The sequence below is a fragment of the Pan paniscus genome, chromosome 10 (assembly GCF_029289425.2).
Source record: "Pan paniscus chromosome 10, NHGRI_mPanPan1-v2.0_pri, whole genome shotgun sequence".
NCBI classification, from domain to species: Eukaryota; Metazoa; Chordata; class Mammalia; order Primates; family Hominidae; genus Pan; species Pan paniscus.
The window spans coordinates 14,351,743-14,374,544 of NC_073259.2; the positions used below are offsets into that span (position 1 = coordinate 14,351,743).

Below are 22,802 nucleotides of genomic sequence, written 5' to 3' on the forward strand. Positions count from 1 at the left end.
GTCACATATTTGGGGTTCGACTAAAACCTGGGGAAACCGCTGTGCACAGGGGTAAAGAGGGGATTTGTGGTTTGACAGTAGGCTTTGGAAAACAAGGAGTGCAGAGGAGAGGAAAATCTGGGGGGATTAAGTATTACAAGTGTTGAATACATGCTGCGCTACACAAGCAAGAGAAGTAGGTGGGGGCTGCTACTGAGTTTGTGTATCTAAAACAAAAGTACACATTTCTTCTGGAATAGAATTTGGCAAGTATAACTGGGTTGCTGGGCCTTACAACAAGCTGCTTGTAAATGGCTAAGAAAGCACTGAGGGCATTTGGCTTGAGCTAGTGGGGTTTTTTTGTTTGTTTGTTTTTGTATTTGTTCATTTGTCCTTACAGGGGCACTTCATTCTGAGATTTCAAAGTCAGGCACCCTGAAAAGAAACTATGTTTGGGTTTTTTTATTTTTTTATTTAAAATTTTTGTGGGTACATAGCTGGTGTATATATATTTATGGGGTAGATATTTTTATACACACACACAGTGTGTAATCATGACATCAGGGTACATGTGTATCCATCACCTCAAGCATTTATCATTTCCTTGTATTACAAACAATCCAATTATACTCTCTTAGTAATTTTTTAATGTGCAATAAATTATTGTTAACTGTAGTCACTCTTTTGTGCTAAAAACTACAAGATCCCTAGATCTTATTCATTCTATCTAAATATATTTTTGTACCCGTTAACCATTCCCACCCCACCCCTCACCCTGCCCACCACTACCCTTCCCAGCATCTGGTAACCATCATTCTGTTCTCTCTCTCTTTCAAAAAAAATTTTTTTCCTTTTACCTTATTTTGTCCATACACTTAAAAATTATTATTCTATTCTCTATCTCCATGAGTTCAATTGTTTTAATTTTTAGCTCCCACAAATAAATGAGAACATGGAAAGTTTGTCTTTCTGTGTCTGGTTTATTTTACTTAACATAATGACCTCCTGTTCCATTCATGCTGTTGCAAAGGATGGGGTCTCATTCTTTTTTATGGCTGAATAGTACTCCATTATGTATGTGTACCACATTTTTTAATCCATTTTTTATCATCTGTTCATAGACACTTAGGTTGCTTCCATATCTTGGCTATTGTGAATACTGATGCAATAAACATGGCAGCACAGATAGTCTTTGATATACTGATTTCCTTTCTTTTGTATATATACTTAGCAGTGGGCTTGCAGGATTATATGGAAGCTCTATTTTTAGTTTTTTCCAGAAACCTCCAAACTGTTCTCCATAGTGGTTGTACTAATTTACATTCCCACCAACAGTGTATGAGGGTTCTCTTTTCTCCACATCCTCACCAGCATTTATTATTGTTTGTCTTTTGGAAAAAAGCCATTTTAACTGGGGTGAGATAATATCTCATTGTAGTTTTGATTTACATTTCTCTGACAGTCAATGATTTGAGCACTTTTTTATATACCTGTTTGCCATTTGTATGTCTTCTTTTGAGAAATGTCTATTCAGATCTTTTTGCCGGTTCTTTAATCTGATTACTAGACGTTTTCCTATACAGCTGTCTGAGCTCCTTATATATTCTGGTTATTAATCCCTTGTCAGATGGGTGGTTTGCAAATGTTTTCTTTCATTCTGTGGGTTGTCTCTTTGTTGATTGTTTCCTTTGCTGTGCAGAAGCTTTTTAACTTGATGTGATCGTGTTTGTCCATTTTTGCTTTGGTTTCTTGTGCTCCTTGGATATTACTCAAGAAATCTTTGCCCAGACAAATGTTCTGGAGAGTTTCCCCAAAGTTTTCTTATATATAATAGTTTCATAGATTGAGGTATTAGATTTAAATCTTTCATCCATTTTGACTTGATTTTTCTATATGGAGAGAGATGAGGGTCTAGTTTCATTCTTCTGCATATGGATATCCAATTTTCCCAGAACCATTTATTGAAGAGCCTGTGCTTTCTCCAGTGTATACACTTGTCACCTTTGTCAAAAATGAGTTCACCGTAGACATGTTTCTGGGTTCTCTATTCTGTTCCATTGGTCTATGTATTTATGACAGTACCATGCTGTTTTGGTTACTATAGCTTTGCAGTATAATTTGAAGTCATGTAATGTGATTCTTCCAGCTTTGTTCTTTTTGTTCAGAATAGATTTGGCTATTTTAGGTCTTTTATGGTTCCATAAAAATTTTATGATTTTTTTTACAAAAGTCCTACGATTTAGGATGTAGAATTTCTGTGAAGAATGTCATTAATATTCTGATAGGGATGGCATTGAATCTGTAGATTGCCTTAGGTAGTACGGAATTTTAACAATATCAATTCTTCCAATCCAGAAACATGAAATCTCTTTTCATGTTTTTGTGTGTCCTCTTCAATTTCTTTCATCAGTATTTTATAGTTTTTATTGTTGAGATCTTTCACTTCTTTGGTAAAGTTTATTCCTAGGTATTTTATATTATTTATAGCTATTGTAAATGGAATTATCTTTCTTAATTTCTTTTTCAGATTGTTCCCTGTTGGCATATAGAAATGTTACTGAATTTTTTTTGTTTTTGAGACAGAGTCTCCCTCAGTTGCCCAGGCTGTGGAGTGCAGTGGCGGGATCACTGCTTACTGCAACCTCCACCTCCTGGGTTCAAGTGATTCTTGTGCTTCAGCATCCCAAGTAGCTGGGAGTACAGGCGTGCGCCACCATGCCCGGCTAATTTTTGTTTTTGTTTGTTTTTTTGTTTTTTTGAGATGGAGTCTCATTCTGCCGTGCAGGCTGGAATGCAATAAATGGTTGCTCATTGCAGCCTCTGCCTCCTGGGTTTAAGTGATTCTCCTGCCTCAGCCTCCCGAGTAGCTGGGATTACAGGTGAGCACCACCACCCCTGGCTAATTTTTGTATTTTTGGTAGAGACGGAGTTTTGCCATGTTGGCCAGGCTGGTCTCCAACTCCTGACCTCAAGTTATCCTCCCCACTCAGCCTCCCAAAGTGCTGGGATTATACGCGTAAGCCACCACGTCTGTCTTCATGCACTTTTAGGATTTTTTTTTTTTTTATTCATTGATGTTTGGGAGTTTGATTATTAAATGTCTTGAGGTAGACTCATTTGGGCTAAATCTGCTTGGTGTTCTATAATCTTGTACTTAATATTGATATCTTTCTCAGCTGGGCTTAGTGGCTCATGCTTGTAATCCCAGCACTTTGGGAGGCTGAGGTGGGCAAATCACCTGAGATGAGTATTTCGAGACCAGCCTGGCCAACATGGCAAAACCCTGTCTCTACTAAAAATACCAAATTAGCCAAGCATGGTGGCCCGTGCCTGTAATCCCAGCTACTGGGGAGGCTGAGGCAGGAGAATCGCTTGAACCAGGGAGATGGAGGTCGCATGAGCCAAGATCACATTACTGCACTCCAGCCTGGGCAACAGAGTGAGACTGTCTCAAATAATAATAATAATATTGATATCTTTCTCTAGGTTTGGAAAGTTCTCTGTTATTTTCACTTTGAATAAACTTTCCATCTCATTTTCTCTCTCTACCTCCTCTTTAAAGTCAATACCTCTTTTTTTTTCTCTTTGTTAAATTTATCTGATAAGATTCTGAATTCTTTCTCTGTGTTATCTAAAATTTTGTTGAGTTTCCTCAAAACAGCTATTTGAATTCTGGATCTGAAAGATCACTATCTTTGTTTCTGGGAGATTGGTTGCTGGTGCCTTATTTAGTTCATCTGGTGAGGTAATTTTTTCCAACATGGTCTTGATGTGGATGCTCATTGGTGTCTGGGCATTGAAGAGTTAGGTATTTATTGTAGTCTTGGCATTCTGGACTTGTTTGTACCTGTCCTCCTTGGGCAGACTTTCCAGGTATTTGAAGGGACTTGGGTGTCGTAATCTCAGTGTTTGGACTCTGCAGTTCATCTGCATTAGGGAGGACCCCATGCTCAGTATCTCTGTGGCTCTTGAAGGCTCATAGAGGTACCTCCTTGATGGTCTTGGATTAGATCTGGAAGAATTCCAGATTACCAGGAGGAGACTCCTGTTCTCTTCCCTTACTTTCTCCAAAACAAACAGAGTTTCTCTCTTTGTGCTGAGCTGCCTGGAGAGAGGGTGACACAAGCACCCCTGTGGCCACCAGCATTGGGACTGCACTGCGTCAGATCTGAAGCCAGCACCGTACTGTGTCTCACCCAAGGCCTGTGGTAACCAGTACCTGGCTACTGCCCATGTTTGCTCAAGGCCCTAGGGCTCTACAGTCAGCAGGTGACAAAGCCAGCCAGGCTTGTGTCCTCCCCTTCAGGGTGGTGAGTTCCCCATGACCCTGGAAGGTCCAGAGATGTAATCTGCGAGCCAGGGCCTGGAGTCAGAAACCTTAGGAATCTACCTGGTGTTCTGTTCTACTGCAGCTGAGTTGGCACCCAAGCCACAAGACAAAGTCCTTCCCACTCTTCCTTCCCCTTTTCACAGAGGAGTCTCTCTCTGTGGCCACCACTACTCCAGGCCCACAGGAGTACTGCCTGGATACTTCCAGTGTTCTCTCGAGGCCCAAAGTCTCCTTTCACCAGCTTGTGGTGAATGGTGCCTGGCCTGAGACTCTCTTTTCAGGGCAGTGAGCTCTCCTCTGACAAACAGCAGGTCCAGAAATGCCATCCAAGAGCCACAGCCCATAACTGGGGACCCCAAGGACCTGCTTGGTGCTCTACCCCACTGTGGCTGAGCTGGTACCTAAGCTGCAAGACAAAGTCCCCTTGACGCTTCCCTCTCCTTTTCTCAAGTAGAAGGAGTCTCTCCCCATAGTCACCACAGCTGGGAATGTGCTGAATCACTGGAAGCCAGCATGTCTCTGAGTCTCACCCAAGGCCCGCGACAAGTACTGCCCAGCTATCACTGCTGAGTATTCAGAGCCCCAGGGGCTAATCGGAACTCAACTTCCAACCGCTGGGATGGGCAGTTCACCCCTGGCTAAGGCTGGTCTAAATGCTCGCTCCATGGGCACTGGCTGAGTTCTGCCCTGTGTGCTTTCCCCTGTGATTGGGCAGCACTGCGTTCTAAAGCCAAGTCCCACAGTCACTGTGCTCTCCTTCCCTCAAGCTCATCGATTCTGTCTCTGTACCACAGTCACTGCTGGGAGATGGCGGGGAGGGGGGTGAATCAGCAATTCAAGTGTGTCTTTTCTACCCTCTTCAGTGCCTCTTTCAGTGATATGAAGTTAAAACCAGGCACTGTGATCACTCATCTGATTTTTAGTTCTTACGACAGTGCTGTTTTGTGTGGGCAGTTGTTCAGTTTGGTGTTCCTGTGGGGGATGAGGAGGGTGGTCAATGGAGGCTTCTATTCTGCCTCTTGCTCTGCCTCCTGAGCTCCAGGCCTGTGTTTGGACTTTACCCCACTCTCAGAGCAGATTTTGTAAAAAAGTAAAACCTGTTGGGGTTTTGCTGACTCAGAGCATGTGTGAGGAAGGAGGAGGGATAGAGGAAAGATTCTGAGCAGGAGGCCGAGCGCGGTGGCTCACGCCTAAAATCCCAGCACTTTGGGAGGCCAAGGCAGGTGGATCACCTGAGGTCAGGAGTTCATAGACCAGCCTGGCCAACATGGTGAAACCCTGTCTCTACAAAAATTAGCCAAGTGTGGTGGCACCTGCCTGTGGTCCCAGCTACTCCGGAGGCTGGGGTGGGAGAATCACTTGAGCCCAGGAGTTTGAGGCTGCAGTGAGCCACGGTTGTGCCACTGCACTCCAACCTGGGTGACAAAGTGAGACCCTGTTTCAAAAAAAAAAAAAAAAAAATTCTGAGCCAGGAAACATCCCCTTTGCTAATGATGCCTGTTCCTTTCCAGTGTATTTCCGCATTGTCACCATGGATAGCAACTTCGTTCCAGTGAATGACAAGGTGAGTTGGGAGGAGGAAAAGGAGTGGCGCAGGGAGAACAGGCGAAAGGATGAGAGATTCTCTAGGGTGGAAGTCCTCAGCCTGGGCGTGGCAAGGCGAGGCCCTCTGGGTTGGAGACTGCCGTGTGTGTGGGACTGGAAGCGCTGGACTAGCTTCAGGGAGCTAGCCTAAATCAGCCTAGGAATAAGCAGAGGTAACCAGTTCTCAGCTTCAGTATCTACACATTAATCAGGTTCTTGAGAGATGATTATGCTCCTTGTCATTTTATTTTATTTATTTGTTTATTTAGAGACAGAGTCTCGCTCTGTGGCCCAGGCTGGAGTGCAATGGCGTGACCTCAGCTGACTACAACCTCTGCCTCCTGGGTTTAAGCAATTCTCCTGCCTCGGCCTCCCAAATAGTTGGAATTACAGGCGCGCACCATCACGCCTGGCTAATTTTTGTATTTTTAGTAAAAACAGGGTTACACCATGTTGGCCAGGCTTGTCTCAAACTCCTGACCTCAAGTGTTCCACCCACCTCGGCCTCCCAAAGTGCTGGGATTACAGACAAGAGCCACCATGCTCAGCCCCCTTTCATTTTAAGAGTTTTTGCAAACTTCAAGACCTTTTCTTCAGGAGTGACAAAAGTATTTTTTTTTTTTAAGGCAGAAAGGAGAATGTCCGCTCCCACTCTGTTTCTATGAGGCAAAATAATTTACAAAGTAGGTAATTCTCTCAAGGCAACATTAAATAAATACATGCCAAAGCTTAAAATGTAGCAACATTTTGCGAATATTTGATTTTTCCTTGGACTCCCCATCCCTAGAATCATAAGCCTTACCACAGGTTTGATTTCAAGTTGGAGCATGTGTCATTTCTACATGCTTCTGAGACACTTACCTCCCGGACACCCCTGCTTTCTTCCTCTTCCGTCTGTCCCAGCCTGTGTATTCAAACGAAACTTTTAGAGATAAACATAGAGAAAGCATGATTTCCATTTTCCATCTCTGTGTTCTCAGAGCTGCTGTTTCCTTTCCCTCTGTGCAGGGGAGTTATTAGCTTGTTATGATTGGTAATGCCCTACCCGCTACTCTCTTTCCCAATATAGATTTCCTTTTAGTTCCTCCTTCCCATCACCTGTAGCTTTTCTTTGGTAGGTATAACGTTGAGTACTTCTTACTTTTTTTTTTTTTTTTTTAACATTTTAAGACAAGGTCTCATTCTGTCACGTAGGCTGGAGTGCAGTGGCAGTCGTGGCTCACTGCAGCTTTGACCCTGCCCCGGGCTCAAGTAATCTTCCCATCTCAGTCTCCCCAGGAGCTGGGACCACAGGTGTGCACTACCACACCTGGCTAATTATTTTATTTTTTTGTAGAGTTGTGGGGGGCGGGGGGTCTCACCTTGTTGCACAGGCTGGTCTTGAGCTCCTGGCCTCTCTCGCTTCGGTCTCCCAAAGTGTTGGGATTATAGGCCTGAGCCACTGCCCCTGGCCTGCGTGCTTACTTCTTCACAGACTGTTTTCTCTAGAGCTGCAACAAGGAAGTGCTGGGTTCAAAGCGTGGCCCGCAGCAGCACTATTTTAGACTCACTTACCCTCAGGGGTGATCTCATTAACTACCCCTGTTACGATTGAAATGATGAGGGATTACCTCCAGGTGTTCTGTTTTCTGCAGTTAGGCTCTTTCTCTTGTGAAATTACTCCTTTCCCCACTCTATTTCTCCAGCCAAGCCCTCCCTCCAAATTCAGTTGAAACACTGAGATTAACAAAAGGAATTTTACCAAGAAAGCTAGAATAAAAATTGTGTTTATGTAACCACCCAATGGGTTCACCTTGCCTGCTGCTTAGACAGGGTTGATTTATCGAGACAGGGGAATTGCAATGAAGAAAGAGTAACTCACCCAGAGCCGGCTGTGCGGGAGACTGGAGTTTTACCGTTACTCAAATCAGTCTCCCTGAGCGTTTGGAAATCGAGTTTTTTTGTGTTTTGTTTTTTTTTTTTTTTTGAGACGGAGTTTCATTCTTGTTGCCCAGGCTGGAGTGCAACGGCGCGATCTCGGCTCACCGCAACCTCTGCCTCCCAGGTTCAAGTGATTCTCCTGCCTCAGCCTCCCAAGTAGCTGGGATTACAGGCATGCGCCAACACGCCCGGCTAATTTTGGTACTTTTAGTAGAGACGGGGTTTCTTCATGTTGGTCAGGCTGTTCTTGAACTCCCGACCTCAAGTGATCCGCCGGCCTCGGCCTCCCAAAGTGCTGGGATTACAGGCGTGAGCCACTGTGCCTGGCCAGGAAATCGAGTTTTTAAAGATAATTTGGCAGGTAGGGGCTTGGGAAGTGGGGAGTGCTGATTGGTCAGGTTGGAGATGGAGTCATAGATGGTCAAAGTGAGGTTTTCTTGCTGTTTTCCTCCTCCTGGGTGGGATGGCAGAACTGGTTGAGCCAGATTACTGATCTGGGTGGTGTCAGCTGATCCACTGAATGCAAGGTCTGCAAAACATCTCAGGCACTGATCTTAGGTTTTACAACAGTCATGTTATCCCCAAGAGCAATTTGAAGAGGTTCAGACTCTTGGAGTCAGAGGCTGCATGACCCCTAAAGTGTAATTTCTAATCTTGTAGCTAATTTGTTAGTCCTGCAAAGGCAGACTGGTCCCCGGGCAAGAAGGGGGTCTTTTTGGGAAAGGGCTGTTATCAATTTTGTTTCAGAGTCAAACCATGAACTGAATTCCTTCCCAAAGTTAGTCTGGCTTACACCCAGGAATCCACAAGGACAGCTTAAAAGTTAGAAGCAAGATGGAGTCGGTTAGGTCTGACTTCTTTCACTTTCATAGTTTCCTCAGTTACAATTTTGCAAAGGCGGCTTCAGTCCCTCCCTTTGGGTTTTATAACACCTTAATCTTCAGGTGTGGGCTAGGAAGATGGGAAAAGGCTGTCGATTGTTCTGGCTTCTTCCTGCTGAGAGGGGGCGTAGTGAGGGTACCTAAGGTGAGAGGAGTGGAACTGCTTAGAAGCAAGATAGTGTTTGGTTAGGTCTGGTTTCTTTCACTGTCATCATTTCCTCAGTTTTAATTTTGCAAAGTCAGTTTCATTTACACAGCACAGTATTTAATCCCCAAACAAGTAAAGTAAGCCTGATATTAACTGACCCTGTCTAACTTGATTGCTATACTCAGTTATTCAGAAACTCCAGGCAACTTCCAGTCGGAAATGCTACTTTCCTTTTTTTTTTTTTTTTTGAGACGGAGTTTCGCTGAGTTGCCCAGGCTGGAGTGCAGTAGCGGGACCTCAGCTCACTGCAACCTCCCGCTCCTGGGTTCAAAGGATTCTCCCACCTCAGCCTCCCGAGTAGTTCGGTTTACAGGAATGTACCACCACATCTGGCTAATTTTGTATTTTTAGTAGAAATGTGGTTTTACCATGTTGGTCAGGCTGGTCTCAAACTCCTGACCTCAGGTGATCTGCCCACCTCAGCCTCCCAAAGTGCTGGGATTATGGGCGTGAGCCACCATGCCTGGCCTCAGCAATGCTACTTTCCTAGTGAAACACTTATTTTCTTCCAGAGCCTATTTCTGGCCAACTGATGTCTTTCCTGATTCTTGATCCGTGTGTGAGAAAAGTACTTTGTTATCGAAGTGTTTTTTGTTGTTGTTGTTTTGTATTTTGTTTTTGAGTTACTTTGTCACCCAGGCTGGAGTGCGGTGGCATGATCCCGGCTCAAGCAACCTCCGCTGTCCGGGTTCAAGTGATTCTTCTGCCTCAGCCTCCGGAGTAGCTGGGGTTACAGGCATGTGCCACCATGTCCGGCTAATTTTTGTATTTTTAGTAGAGAGGGGTTTCACCATGTTGGCCAGGCTGGTCTTGAACTCCTAACCTCAGGTGATCCGACCGCCGCAGCCTCCCAAAGTGCTGAGATTACAAGTGTGAGCCACCGTGTCTGGCCTAAAGAAGTGTTTGTTTGTTTTGTTTTGTTTTGACTTTACGGAAATTTATAGCAATCTTAGTGATATTCTCCTCCTGATGTTTATATAGCCCAGGTTTGTGGAAGTCCTAGCTCATCTTGATCCTTAGATCTCCTTATTTTTTGGCTTTTTTTGAAGAATTGCCATTATCCCTACTATCAAGGCTGATATTTGTATTTAGTGGTTCAGCTTCTTCACTGGTTGGCATCACATGACACTTGGCCCAAGAATTAAAAAATCAAGCACTGTCTTGATTTCATTCTCTTCTTTCCAAGTTAGATCCAAACTGGTCTTCTCTTTTGAATACCTTTGCAGTCTCTCTGAGCCCCTCTCCTGCTATTCACTGAATTCCAGCTCTCAATCTCATCTAGTTGCAAGCACAATGACCTGTTCCTCACAAACTTAATGGTTTTCACATCTATTTAGCAACTACTGTCTTCAGGAAAGTGATACATGATTCTCCAATGGAACTATTTCAAACAATTTTTAAAATAATTATTTGCAATGCTTGAAAGTAAGGTTCCTGCCCACAAGCATTCAGATGGTAAAGGAAGAGGCCAGGAGATGGTTGGCTCCCAAGAAGAGGTTTAAACATTGAGGAACCCCCTGGTGCTAATACTTCTTTTAGGGCATGTTTCTTGTGCAAGAGCTCAGTCACAGGGCACTGAGACTGGTCTGACGCTCCAGTTCTTCAAATCTTTTGGAGACTGGCAATTCCTTTGAGATTCCTGCCCCCACTCTTCCCCTCCTCCTGCCTTGTTTCCCTCCCAAGAAGTCTGTGCCCCCATTGTTATTCTTTTCAGGGCACAAAAGAGCCATTCAGAAAGGAAGAAATGAAGAAATGGGCAAGAGGGAAAGGAAGAATTCTTTGTGAACTTTTGCTTTCAGCAAACTTATTCTTATTGCTGTCAACCTTCTTTAACCCGCATTATCTGGTTTTCCTTTTCAGTACTCCTTGGTGGAACTACAGGTAAATGGAAGTTTCTTTCTCTTCTCTGTCAGTTGTGGAAGAGGAAGAATGAGAATTTGGTGGTACACCTTGAAGACAGAAGCAACTCTGAGATCTTGGCCCAGAGCCCCATGACTCTGCCCAGCACCAAGCGCCCACATCCACCTAAGCTGTGCCTGCTTTCTTGCCTCTGCCCTCCTGGTCTCTCACACTTTCTAAAACTGGAGATAACACTTTAGAGGGCTTAGTCTGATCATTAAAATCCACAAGATTTCCTACCAAATGGGGGCTGGATCTATAGAAATATTTACCTCATTCTGCCATAAAGAAAGTTATGAATAACACAGGGAGCTGCTCTTCCTGGACACAGACCACAGGGGTCATGAACAATGGGTGGGGTTCTTTACCTACCTTTTGCTTCTTTACCTGCGTTTTGCAGTGCAGAGTGGGAAGCAAACGGGCAGGCACATCATGCAGTTTCTCTATTGGACAGGATCCAAATAGCAACAGGATTGCACAGTGGCTGGAAGTGGTACCTGAGCAAGGCATTGTAGACCTGTCCTTCCAACTGGCACCAGAGGCAATGCTGGGCACCTACACTGTGGCAGTGGCTGAGGGCAAGACCTTTGGTACTTTCAGTGTGGAGGAATATGGTAGGTGGGGGAATGGACAGGCCAAAGTATTGGGCATAATCTCATCTTAAAATCAGCAAAGGTGGAGCCGGGCGCAGTGGCTCACGCCTGTAATCTCAGGACTTTGGGAGGCCGAGGCGGGCAGATCATGAGGTCAGGAGATCGAGACCACCCTGGCTAACACAGTGAAACCCTGTCTCCACTAATAATACAAAAAATTAGCCGGGCTTGGTGGCAGGTGCCTGTAGTCTCAGCTACTTGGGAGGCTGAGGCAGGAGAATGGCATGAACCTGGGAGGTGGAGCTTGCAGTGATCTGAGATCACGCCACTGCACTCCAGCCTGGGTGACAGAGCAAGACTCCGTCTCAAAAAAAAAAAAAAAAAAAAAAAAAAAAATCAGCAAAGGTGGAGTAAAATGTACTCTGGGAAAGGATTATTTATTCATTTTTGAATCGATGCTGAACCAGCTAATTACTTCAGGAACGTGCTACCTAAATAATGCCTCCTTCATTAGATCCGTTAATTTAATTCTCACTGTTTATACCCCTCTGCTCACTGCCTGTCTGACTGATTCCTCCTCCAGTGCTTTCTCCATTTCTCCTTTTACTCTCTTCAGTGCTGCCGAAGTTTAAGGTGGAAGTGGTGGAACCCAAGGAGTTATCAACGGTGCAGGAATCTTTCTTAGTAAAAATTTGTTGTAGGTAAGAGCAGAAGCTTGGGATCTGGTGGAGATTAAAGATGCATCGAGAGACATGATGAAGGGATGACATGGGATGTGGGATTATGGGTGGGCCAAAACTTGGGGTATTTTATGTAATTCAGAGTCATGGCTTATCCAAGACCTTTTTTTTTTTTTTGAGACAGAGTTTCACTCTTGTTTCCCAGGCTGGAGTGCAATCGCGTGATCTCGGCTCACTGCAACCTCCGCCTCATGGGTTCAAGCGATTCTCCTGCCTCAACCTCTAGAGTAGCTGGGATCACAGGCGCGCGCCACCATGCCTGGCTAATGTTTGTATTTTTAGTAGAGATGGGGTTTCGCCGTGTTGGCCAGGCTGGTCTCGGACTCCTGACCTCAGGTGATCCGCCCACCTTGGCCTCCCAAAGTGTTGGATTACAGACGTGAGCCACCGCGCCCAGCCAAGAACATATTTTATAGTTGTGTTTCTGCTGTTTTTTTCCATTGCTCACTCAGATACTATTATTGATTTAGTCTTTACAAGACACAATATTGAATCCCATAGATAAATAGGGATCAGGAGAAAGAGAGATACTGTTTCCGTCCTTAGTATGGTGCTAATTGTGGAAATGGGTCTACTCTAAGACTGAGTAAAGTAGGGAAGGGGAAGAGAGCTAGAAAAAGGTAGGATTGTCAGAGCTTGCTTTCTTCTTTTTTTTTTTTTTTTTTTGAGACAGAGTCTCTGTCGCGCAGGCTGGAGTGCAGTGGGGAGATCTCAGCTCACTGCAACCTCTGTCTCCCAGGTTCAAGCGATTCTCCTGCCTCTTCCTCCCGGAGAAGCTGGGATTACAGGTGTGAGCCACCATGCCCAGCAAATTTTTGTATTTTTAGTAGAGACAGGATCTTGCCATGTTGCCTAGGCTGGTCTTGAACCCCTGGCCTCAAGTAATACACCTGTCTCGGCCTCCCAAAGTGCTGGGATTACAGGCGTGAGCCACTGCACTGGCCCGGATTGTCAGAGCTGTCTTTCAGAGGCTGGAGTGTGAGAGGGAAGAAGTGGTGTTTGGGGGAAGAGTTGGATCTCAAGTGGAATTTCCCAACTCTGACTCCTTATGCTTTTCTTGGTTAGGTACACCTACGGAAAGCCCATGCTAGGGGCAGTGCAGGTATCTGTGTGTCAGAAGGCAAATACTTACTGGTATCGAGAGGTGGAACTGGAACAGCTACCTGACAAATGCAGGAACCTCTCTGGACAGGTGAGTAAATGACAGGTTAAAAAGGAACCTATCAGCCGGGCACGGTGGCTCACACCTGTCATCCCAGCACTTTGGGAGGCCGAGATGGGTGGATCACAAGGTCAGGAGTTTGAGACCAGCCTGACCAATATGGGGAAACCCCGTCTCTATTAAAAATTCAAAGAATTGGCTGGGCATGGTGGTGTGCACCTGAAAATCCCAGCTACTTGGAGGCTGAGACAGGAGAATCACTTGAACCCGGGAGGCGGAGGTTGCAATGAGCCGAGATGGTGCCACTGCACTCCAGCCTGGGTGACAGAGCAACACTCAGTCCCCCTCCCCTACTGGAAAAAAAAAAAAAAAAAAAGAACGTATCCACATGTCCCAAAGCGTAAGGAAACAACAATCTAGAAAAGAGCTAAACAGCCCAAAGTAGAAAGCGTTTCCCAGAATTATCATCCCAGTTCCAAAGAACAAAGCAGGGATCTTTATCCTAAACAGGGAGTGTTTTAGAGTCTGCCTTGGAACCAAGAAATTGACCTAAACCCCAGTAAGGTACAATTTTCCAGTTTTGAAGGCATTTCTTTTTCCCTTTCCCAAATCTTGGAGCTTCAAAGTCATTTCATGATTATCTATGTGCAAGTGTATACTTCATGTTGTAGGAGAGTTTTTCTATGTTAGAAACTGAAGTGTGGAGATGAGAAATTATTTCCTTCTACAGAACATTATAAAATGGATGTAGAGATTAGATTCCTCATCTGCTCTCTATCTCTGTCTCTGATCACCTCACTAGACTGACAAAACAGGATGCTTCTCAGCACCTGTGGACATGGCCACCTTTGACCTCATTGGATATGCGTACAGCCATCAAATCAATATTGTGGCTACTGTTGTGGAGGAAGGGACAGGTAAGTAGGGTGCTCCTTGGCTCATTAAGAAAAGAGAAAGAAAAAGGGCTGGTCCCAGGGACAGATTTACTCCAAGTATACAAGACCTACCCTCTTGAGTGTTTGGATGGTACCTTGTTCCTAGTTCATAGTCAAGGGGAAATGCCAGATCCCATCTTGCCATCTATAAGAAATACTACGGGCCGGGCACGGTGGCTCACGCCTGTAATCCCAGGACTTTGGGAGGCCGAGACGGGCAGATCATGAGGTCAGGAGATCGAGACCATCCTGGCTAACACGGTGAAACCCTGTCTCTACTAAAAATACAAAAAATTAGCTGGGCATGGTGATGGGGGCGCCTGTAGTCCCAGCTACTCGGGGAGGCTGAGGCAGGAGAATGGCGTGAACCCAGGAGGTGAAGCTTGCAGTGAGCCGAGATTGTGCCACTGCACTCCAGCCTGGGCAACAGAGCGAGACTCCATCTTAAAAAAAAAAAAGAAGAAGAAATACTACATACTTCTCCAAAAGATTGGGGAGGTGAGGTTGGTTTGGATCTTTGGCCAGAAATACATTCAACTTCATCCCTCTGCCACCATTCTCTCAGAGACTTGACATTAAACATGAAGATGAGAATATCAGGTGCCTAGATCTTTATACATCTGGTTTCCCTCTGCAGGTGTGGAGGCCAATGCCACTCAGAATATCTACATTTCTCCACAAATGGGATCAATGACCTTTGAAGACACCAGCAATTTTTACCATCCAAATTTCCCTTTCAGTGGGAAGGTATGTTAAAACTTTTCTCTGCATAGACAAAAAAATGCATAACCATCTACTTTGCCTCCTTCCTGCAGCCATAGCCACATAGCTAACTTAGCGCTGTTCCAAGTACTTTATGTGTATTCATTTTAATCTTTACAATAAGGCAATGAGGCAGACACTGTATTGGCCCCATTTTATGGATAATGAGACAGGCAACAGAGGCTAAGTGATTTTTCCAAGGTGATCAGCAAATAGATGGGAACTATGACCAAATCCAGGAAGCCTGCCTCCGGGGTATACACTCTCCACTCTGTATGCTGTGCTGCCCCTAATCCCATAGAAGAAGCGCCTTGAATATTAATGACACCTTAGGGGTCTTTCTAATGCCAGGGGCTGATCTTCTAATGTCTAAATCTTCATATTTAAGAGCTGCAGGGTTTCTAGAGAAATCATCCAGCCTGGTCTCCTGCATCTAGGCAAGGTTAATATGAAACGTTCCTTGACAGCCATGTATAGCTCTGTAAGCAATTTTGTTTTTCTTTCTGTTTTTTTGTTTTGTTTTGTTTTGAGACAGTTTCGCTCTTGTTGGCCAGCCTGGAGTGCAATGGCGCGATCTCTGTTCACCGCAACCTCCACCTCCCAGGTTCAAGCGATTCTCCTGTCTCAGCCTCCTGAGTAGCTGGGATTACAGACATGTGCCCCCATGCCTGGCTAATTTTGTATTTTTAGTAGAGATGGGGTTTCTCCATGTTGGTCAGGCTGGTCTTGAACTCCTGACCTCAGGTGATCCATCCACCTGGGCCTCCCAAAGTGCTGGGATTACAGGAGTGAGCCACTGTGCCCGACTAGCAATTTTCTTTAGAGATTTTAAATTTCCGGCAAGGCGTGGTGGCTCACGTCTGCAGTCCTAGCACTTTGGGAGGCTGAGGTGGGCAGATCACTTGAGGCCAAGAGTTCGAGACCAGCCTGGCCAACATGGCGAAACCTTGTCTCTGCCAAAAATACAAAAATTAGCCAGGCATGGTGGCGCATGCCTATAATCCCAGCTACTCGGGAGTCCAAGGCATGAGAGTGGCTTGAACACAGGAGGCCGAGGGTGCAGTGAGCTAAGATCATGCCACTGCCCTCCAGCCTGGGCGATAGAGCGAGACTGTCTCAAAAAAAAAAAAAAAGATAAATACATAATTAAATTTTCTTTGCTAATGTTTTCTTTCTGCTATCTAACTGAATTTCTCTCTTGTTCAGCTTATCTTTCTTTACTTCTTGTACAGCTGGTCCACACAATAATATTGCACACATAGAGATGCATTTATTCCTCAGTTATCATTTCTCTAGACCAAGGGTGGGTACAAATTATTTTTAGAGCCTAAGGATTACACAATTTGGGAGGGTAGGGGATTTGCTTTAAGAAAAAGAAAGCAAAATAGGCTAGGCACAATGGCTCATGCCTGTAATCTCAGCACTTTGGGAGGCTGAGGCGGGCGAATCACGAGGTGAGGCGGGCGAATCACGAGGTCAGGAGTTCGAAACCAGCCTGACCAACATGGTGAAAACCCGTCCCTGCTAAAAATACAAAAATTAGCCAGGTATGGTGGCACAGGCCTATAGTCCCACGACTTGGGAGGCTGAGGCAGGAGAATCGCTTGAACCCAGGAGGTAGAGGTTGCAGTGAGCCGAGCTCGTCCCACTGCACTCCAGCCTGGGCAACAGACTGAGACTCCATCTCAAAAAAAAAGAGAAAGAAAGGAAGAAAGGAAGGAAAGAAGGAAGGAAGGAAAGAAGGAAGGAAGAAAGGAAGGAAGGAAGGAAAGAAGGAAGGAAAGAAGGAAGGAAGGAAGGAAGGAAGGAAAGAAAGAAAAAAGAAAGCAAAACAACGTGCAGAACCTTTGAAGGAGCCTGTGCATATGAAGAGACCTGAAGCTTCATTAGCCGCCGGGCAAATCTAGCTCTGCTCTGGGCTGTTACTTCTGTTTGTTTTTCGGTTCCTCACAGATCCTAGTTCAAAAGCTTGAATCACATTTATCTTTTTCAAGACTCTTTCCTGAAATGTATTCTTAGAAATTCTGTTATTACTTTTAGTGCCAAAAACCGCAATTAGTTTGCACCAACCTAATATTTCACTTTACCTCATACTCAAGCTTACTCCAAACCTAATTCTAATCTGTAATGATCTTTGTCCTTCAGATAAGAGTTAGGGGCCATGATGACTCCTTCCTCAAGAACCATCTAGTGTTTCTGGTGATTTATGGCACAAATGGAACCTTCAACCAGACCCTGGTTACTGACAACAATGGCCTGGCTCCCTTTACCTTGGAGACATCCGGTTGGAATGGGACAGACGTTTCTCTGGAGGTAAGCATGGACGGAGGACCAGCTTCCTAGAAAGGAAGGCTTCCCTGAAGGAAAACTTCAGAATTTTCCTGTTTCCTATCCTCCCCTCTGCTTGGAATTACATCTCTCTCACTCACAAGTCCTGCTCTCCAGTTGACAAAAAGTTTTCCTTAGATGCTTTCTGTTTTTAATATCAATCAAATAAATAGTCCTTACTTAGAAGAAAACTACTATTTCTACTAATACATCTTTTAACTTACCCCCATCTCTATCTGATCCTATCTATATATGAAGTTAGAGCAGGGAGGAATAGGTGACTCAGAGTCTTTTTCTTTCTCTTTCCCCTTCCCATCCCATCATTACTTAATAAAAACAGCAAACAAGAGAACTCTAGATTCTAGATAACTTATAAGTATCGATTATCAACTGCCACAACAATGCTTCTTATCAAACAGCTAAAAACTTCAGTATCGTGCAGCAGAAAGCATTCACTGCTTGTGCATCTGGGGCATTCAGTCAGGCAGCTCTGCTGATTTCGATTTCCAGAACTGTCTGCAGATCGGCTGGCCATAAGCTGGTGCTACATATGCCTCTCATGCAGGAGCCAGCTAGCCCAGGTATATTCTTATGGCAGTGATGAGGTGCAAGTGCAAAAGCTGATGTTCAGGGCTTTTCCAAACCTCTGTATATTGCATATTTTTTTTCTTTCTTTTTTTTTTTGAGACAGAGTCTCACTCTGTTGCCCAGGCTGGAGTGCAGTGGCGTGATCTCGGCTCACTGCAAGCTCCGCCTCCCGGGTTCACGCCATTCTCCTGCCTCAGCCTCCCCGAGTAGCTGGGACTACAGGCGCCCGCCACCACGCCTGGCTAATTTTTTGTATTTTTTAGTAGAGATGGGGTTTCACTGTGTTAGCCAGGATGGTCTCGATCTCCTGACCTCGTGATCCACCCGCCTTGGCCTCCCAAAGTGCTGGGATTACAGGCGTAAGCCACCGCACCCGGCCCCTGTTGCATATGTTAACACCCCATTCCCAACAAATCAAACAGTGGGCCCACAGTCAGACTAGGAGGGTACTGGAAGACTACATGCTAAAGGATGCTGATCTCGGAGGGGGCGGGGTGCGTGTGAGGAATTGGAGCCATTAATGAGATCGTTCAACCTCAGGACTTAAGCAAACACATACTACTTGCCTTGTGGCTAATTTGACTATTTCTTTACTCTAGGCATGACTCAGTTACTCAGAAATAATTATTTTTCAATCTTAGTGTCTTCTGTGCCTAGTTTTCTTATCCCTGAAATATGATCTTTGATTTCTATATAATCTAAGTCATGTTCATCTATCCCAGGAATATCTGTGAAGATACATCACCCGCAATTTCCCCTCATTTAGTAACTATAATTCAGCCCTTCTGTCGCTCTCCTACATATCAAAATATTGCTGTACACAACTACGTTTATGGATTCTTTATCCATCCTTGGCTGGACCGCTGATGACATACCCACATGCCATTCTCAGGCAGTGAAGATTTGAGAGAAAGCGCTCTATTTGAAAACCGTAACAAGTCCGTGGGGTTTCTATGGTTGGGGCACATGCTAAAATTCTCTCTCTCTCTTTTATTCTCAGGGAAAGTTTCAAATGGAAGACTTAGTATATAATCCGGAACAAGTGCCACGTTACTACCAAAATGCCTACCTGCACCTGAGACCCTTCTACAGCACAACCCGCAGCTTCCTTGGCATCCACCGGCTAAACGGCCCCTTGAAATGTGGCCAGCCCCAGGAAGTGCTGGTGGATTATTACATCGACCCGGCCGATGCAAGCCCTGACCAAGAGATCAGCTTCTCCTACTATGTGAGACCGGGAAACGGGGACGGGTGAGAGTATGCTGGGAAGGAAAGAGAATGAGAAGAGTCAGCCAGAGGGTGCACCTAGGCTATCTGAATTGCAGATGCACATCTAATTAAAAACAATTTTAAAGCCACACTAAAAAAGTAAAAGAACAGTTGACATTAATTTTAAATGTATTTTTTATTTAACCCATTATATCCAAAATATTAACATTTTAACACGAAAGCCATATAAAAAGTTTTAATAGATATTTTACATTCTTGTTTCAACGGTGTCTTTGAAACTCAGTATGTACTTTACACTTAAAGCGTATCTCAGTTTGGACTGAGCACATTTCAAGTATTCAATATTCCTTTTTTTTTTTTTCTTTTTTTTTTTTTTGAGACACAGTCTCACTCAGTTGCCCAGGCTGGAGTGCAGTGGTGTGTTCTTGGCTCACTGCAAGCTCCACCTCCCAGGTTCACGCCATTCTCCTGTCTCAGCCTCCCAAGTAGCTGGGACTACAGGCACCCGCCACCACGCCCAGCTAATTTTTTTTGTATTTTTAGTAGAGACGGGGTTTCACCATGTTAACTAGGATGGTCTCGATCTCCTGACCTCGTGATCCACCTGCCTCAGTCTCCCAAAGTGCTGGGATTACAGGCATGAGCCACCGCGCCCGGCCTCAAGTATTCAATATTCCTATGTGGCTATGAGATACTGCATGGCCCAGTATAGGTGTAAGAGATGGAAAACATTGGGGGAAGAAAGAGATTCTGAGCAGGAACACAGGAAAATTGTGTGGGAAAATAAAATGAGGAATTACCTGAGAAAATAGTGCTGGCCAGGACCAAAAAAACAAAAACAAAAACAAAACCAGCTGGGTGGTTGGGAGGGAGAGTGGGGAGGGATGGGACTCAGGATACTTTTTTTTTTTTTTTTAATTTATATGAGACTGGGTTTCGCCATGTTGGCCAGGCTGGTCTTGAACTCCTGACCTCAGGTGATCTGCCCACCTTGGCCTCCTAAAGTGCTGGGACTGCAGGCATGAGCCACCGAGCCCAGCCAGGATACATTTCATTCTGTGTTCCATTAGTCAATATTATCAAATAGATGATATAGGGTTAAATTCACATCGATAGCAGCCTCATTGGGGAAATAAAATCATAACTTGGTAGCCTGAAAGCAATGTATAAGGATAAGCAGCTTTCCTGTCACCTTGGTGACAGTCAGGAAGTAGAATGGAAACCTCAGGTTTGATGGCTCGGAGCCTCTTTGTTCCGTTATCCTCCTCTCAGTCTATGAGAGACTTTCTCCCCCTCTGGATCATTGCAGTAGCTTCCATGGTTTCAGTGTTGTCGTTAAGTGAAAAAAAAAAAAATCATCCTAATACAACGAAAAGAGAAAAGATAGGTGGAAAATAACAAGTCCAGTGATAAAGTGGGCTCTGTCTTCAGGACCGAAGTGTGGGGAGGTGTAGGAGAAAAGTGAAGTTAGGGCTGAGCCACGTGGAATGGCTAATGCTGGGCAGGCGTCTGAGGAACCGACCTTGGAGCCCTGCAGGAGCGTGGGATGAGAGCCTGCTTGCAAACAAGATCACCGAGTTCTGTTTCAAGTGAGAGTGGACGGGAAGGGGGAGTTAGAAGAGGAGATTTCTCCTCTAGAGGGTTCAATGTCAGAAGGGCTCAGGGTGGTTTAGGATGAAATTATTTCCACTGAATTTTAAATTGAGCTGTAATTAAAAAACACTTATGAGGATAGATTTTCACTGACTTTCTGTTACAAAGATTATAAGAAAATAAAATTTGGAGATCTTCAAGAAATGGCAGACAGTTATCTATGGTGAGGAACAATTTCTATGCTGTCAGACTCCTCCCAACCACCTGCGTGGTTCTCAGCCAGACCTGCAACTGCAGGAGGAGCCACCGGGACCCGTTGGCAGCATCCTGCATTTGTCAAGCTAGTGGATGCTGGGTGAGGTATTGACCCGGGCTCTGAACTGTGAAAGGAACCTCTCCTCATGAAGGGATGCAGAGATGCTCTAGAAGTTGGTCCAAGGTGAAATTACTGTAACTTCTGTGCAGTTGATTCTTTTCTTTTCTTCTTTAGTTAATAGGGAAAGGAAGTTTGGTGATGGAGGGGCAGAAACACCTGAACTCTAAGAAGAAAGGTGAGTGTACATGCTTTTCCCGGAAGCAAACAGGATATTTTTAAATTCCAGAAAACAATTCTTGGCCAGGCGCGGTGGCTCAGGCCTGTAATCCCAGCACTTTGGGAGGCCGAGGTGGGCGGATCACGAGGTCGGGAGATCGAGACCATCCTGGCTAACATGGTGAAACCCCGTCTCTACTAAAAATACAAAAAAAAAATTAGCCGGGCATGGTAGCGGGCACCTGTAGTCCCAGCTACTCAGGAGGCTGAGGCAGGAGAATGGCGTGAACCCGGGAGGCGGAGCTTGCAGTGAGCCGAGATGGCGCCACTGCACTCCAGCCTGGGCGACAGAGCGAGACTCCGTCTCAAAAAAAAAAAAAAAATTCTTATCCACAGAAGTAATGGAATTGGAGCACTAACAGTCATCACAGGAGAGAGAAAAATGAGAAGTAACTTGCACCATGGTGCCCGCACTGGCTCAGTGAAAAGTACATATGGTTAGATGCCGTTGGTAGGTGAACGTGCATTCTGATTTTCCTGTATATTCCCTCTTCTCTTTCAGGACTGAAAGGCTCCTTCTCTCTCTCACTGACCTTCACTTCGAGACTGGCCCCTGATCCTTCCCTGGTGATCTATGCCATTTTCCCCAGTGGAGGTGTTGTAGCTGACAAAATTCAGTTCTCAGTCGAGATGTGCTTTGACAATCAGGTAAAATGATAGCGGAGAAGGGTGAAGACAAAAGTTGGGCATAGAGAAAGATCTTATGTGTGCTGTAGTTGGAGACGAGACAGGTCAGGGAAAGAAGATAGTGTTGACATTGGATGTTGTATTATATTTATATCTTTAGTGTTTGGGGTTTGTGTTGAAATCCATCTCTCTCCTACTTTTTCTTTTAAGAAGTCATGCTGGCTGAGGTGCAGTGGCTCACTCCTGTAATCCCAGTGCTTTGGGAGGCCAAGGCAGAGGGATTTCTTTAGGTCAAGGGTTCAAGACCAGCCTGGACAACATAGCAAGATCCTGTCTGTACAAAAAAAAATTTTAATTAGCTGGGTGTGCGGCACTTTGGGAGGCCGAGGTGGGTGGATCAACTGATGTCAGGAGTTCAAGACCAGCCTGGCCAACATGGTGAAATCCCATCTCTACTAAAAATACAAAAATTAGCTAAGCATGGTGGCAGATGCCTGCAATCCCAGCTACTTGGGAGGCTGAGGCAGGAGAATTGCATGAACCCAGGAGACGGAGGTTGCAGTGAGCAAAGATCACACCATTACACTCCAGCCTGAGTGACAGAGTGAGACTCTGTCTCAAAAAAAAAAAAAAAAAAATTAGCTGGGTGTGGTGACGCATACCTGTAGTCCCAGCTAGTTGGAAGGCTGAAGCAGGAGTATCGCTTGAGCCCAGGAGTTCAAGGCTGCAAAGCGAGACCCTGTCTCTCTATTTTTTTCATTTTTTATTTTTTATAGACAGAGCTTTGCTCTTGTTGCCCAGGCTGGAGTGCAATGGTGCGATCTTGGCTCACTGCAACCTCTGCCTCCTGG

The 22,802-nt window shown here is 45.0% G+C and overlaps 1 protein-coding gene and 1 long non-coding RNA gene across 7 annotated transcripts in view; one reads left to right on the plus strand and one right to left on the minus strand.

The window, feature by feature from the left end:
* The window catches only part of A2ML1 (alpha-2-macroglobulin like 1), a 55,966-nt gene that overhangs the window by 1,240 nt on the left and 31,924 nt on the right, over positions 1 to 22,802 (plus strand). For 2 of the 6 annotated variants that reach the window (XM_057299375.1, XM_057299373.2), the window contains 11 exons: positions 5,821 to 5,873; positions 10,763 to 10,783; positions 11,256 to 11,415; positions 12,011 to 12,095; positions 13,200 to 13,326; positions 14,099 to 14,213; positions 14,869 to 14,978; positions 17,139 to 17,306; positions 18,910 to 19,137; positions 21,223 to 21,283; positions 21,827 to 21,972. In XM_057299375.1, the coding sequence (XP_057155358.1) occupies positions 5,821 to 5,873; positions 10,763 to 10,783; positions 11,256 to 11,415; positions 12,011 to 12,095; positions 13,200 to 13,326; positions 14,099 to 14,213; positions 14,869 to 14,978; positions 17,139 to 17,306; positions 18,910 to 19,137; positions 21,223 to 21,283; positions 21,827 to 21,972 (1,274 nt within the window). Of the gene's footprint in view, positions 1 to 5,820; positions 5,874 to 10,762; positions 10,784 to 11,255; positions 11,416 to 12,010; positions 12,096 to 13,199; positions 13,327 to 14,098; positions 14,214 to 14,868; positions 14,979 to 17,138; positions 17,307 to 18,909; positions 19,138 to 19,169; positions 21,093 to 21,222; positions 21,284 to 21,826; positions 21,973 to 22,802 lie in introns of those variants that run through there. The other 4 variants (XM_055095361.2, XM_055095362.2, XM_057299374.2 and 1 more) reach the window with 3 other exon arrangements.
* Positions 3 to 10,283, minus strand: LOC117975370 (uncharacterized). The gene is made up of 3 exons (XR_004665597.2): positions 7,255 to 10,283; positions 6,755 to 6,797; positions 3 to 6,050 (listed from the first exon to the last, which is right to left on the minus strand). It is a non-coding gene; the product is annotated as an uncharacterized LOC117975370 (long non-coding RNA).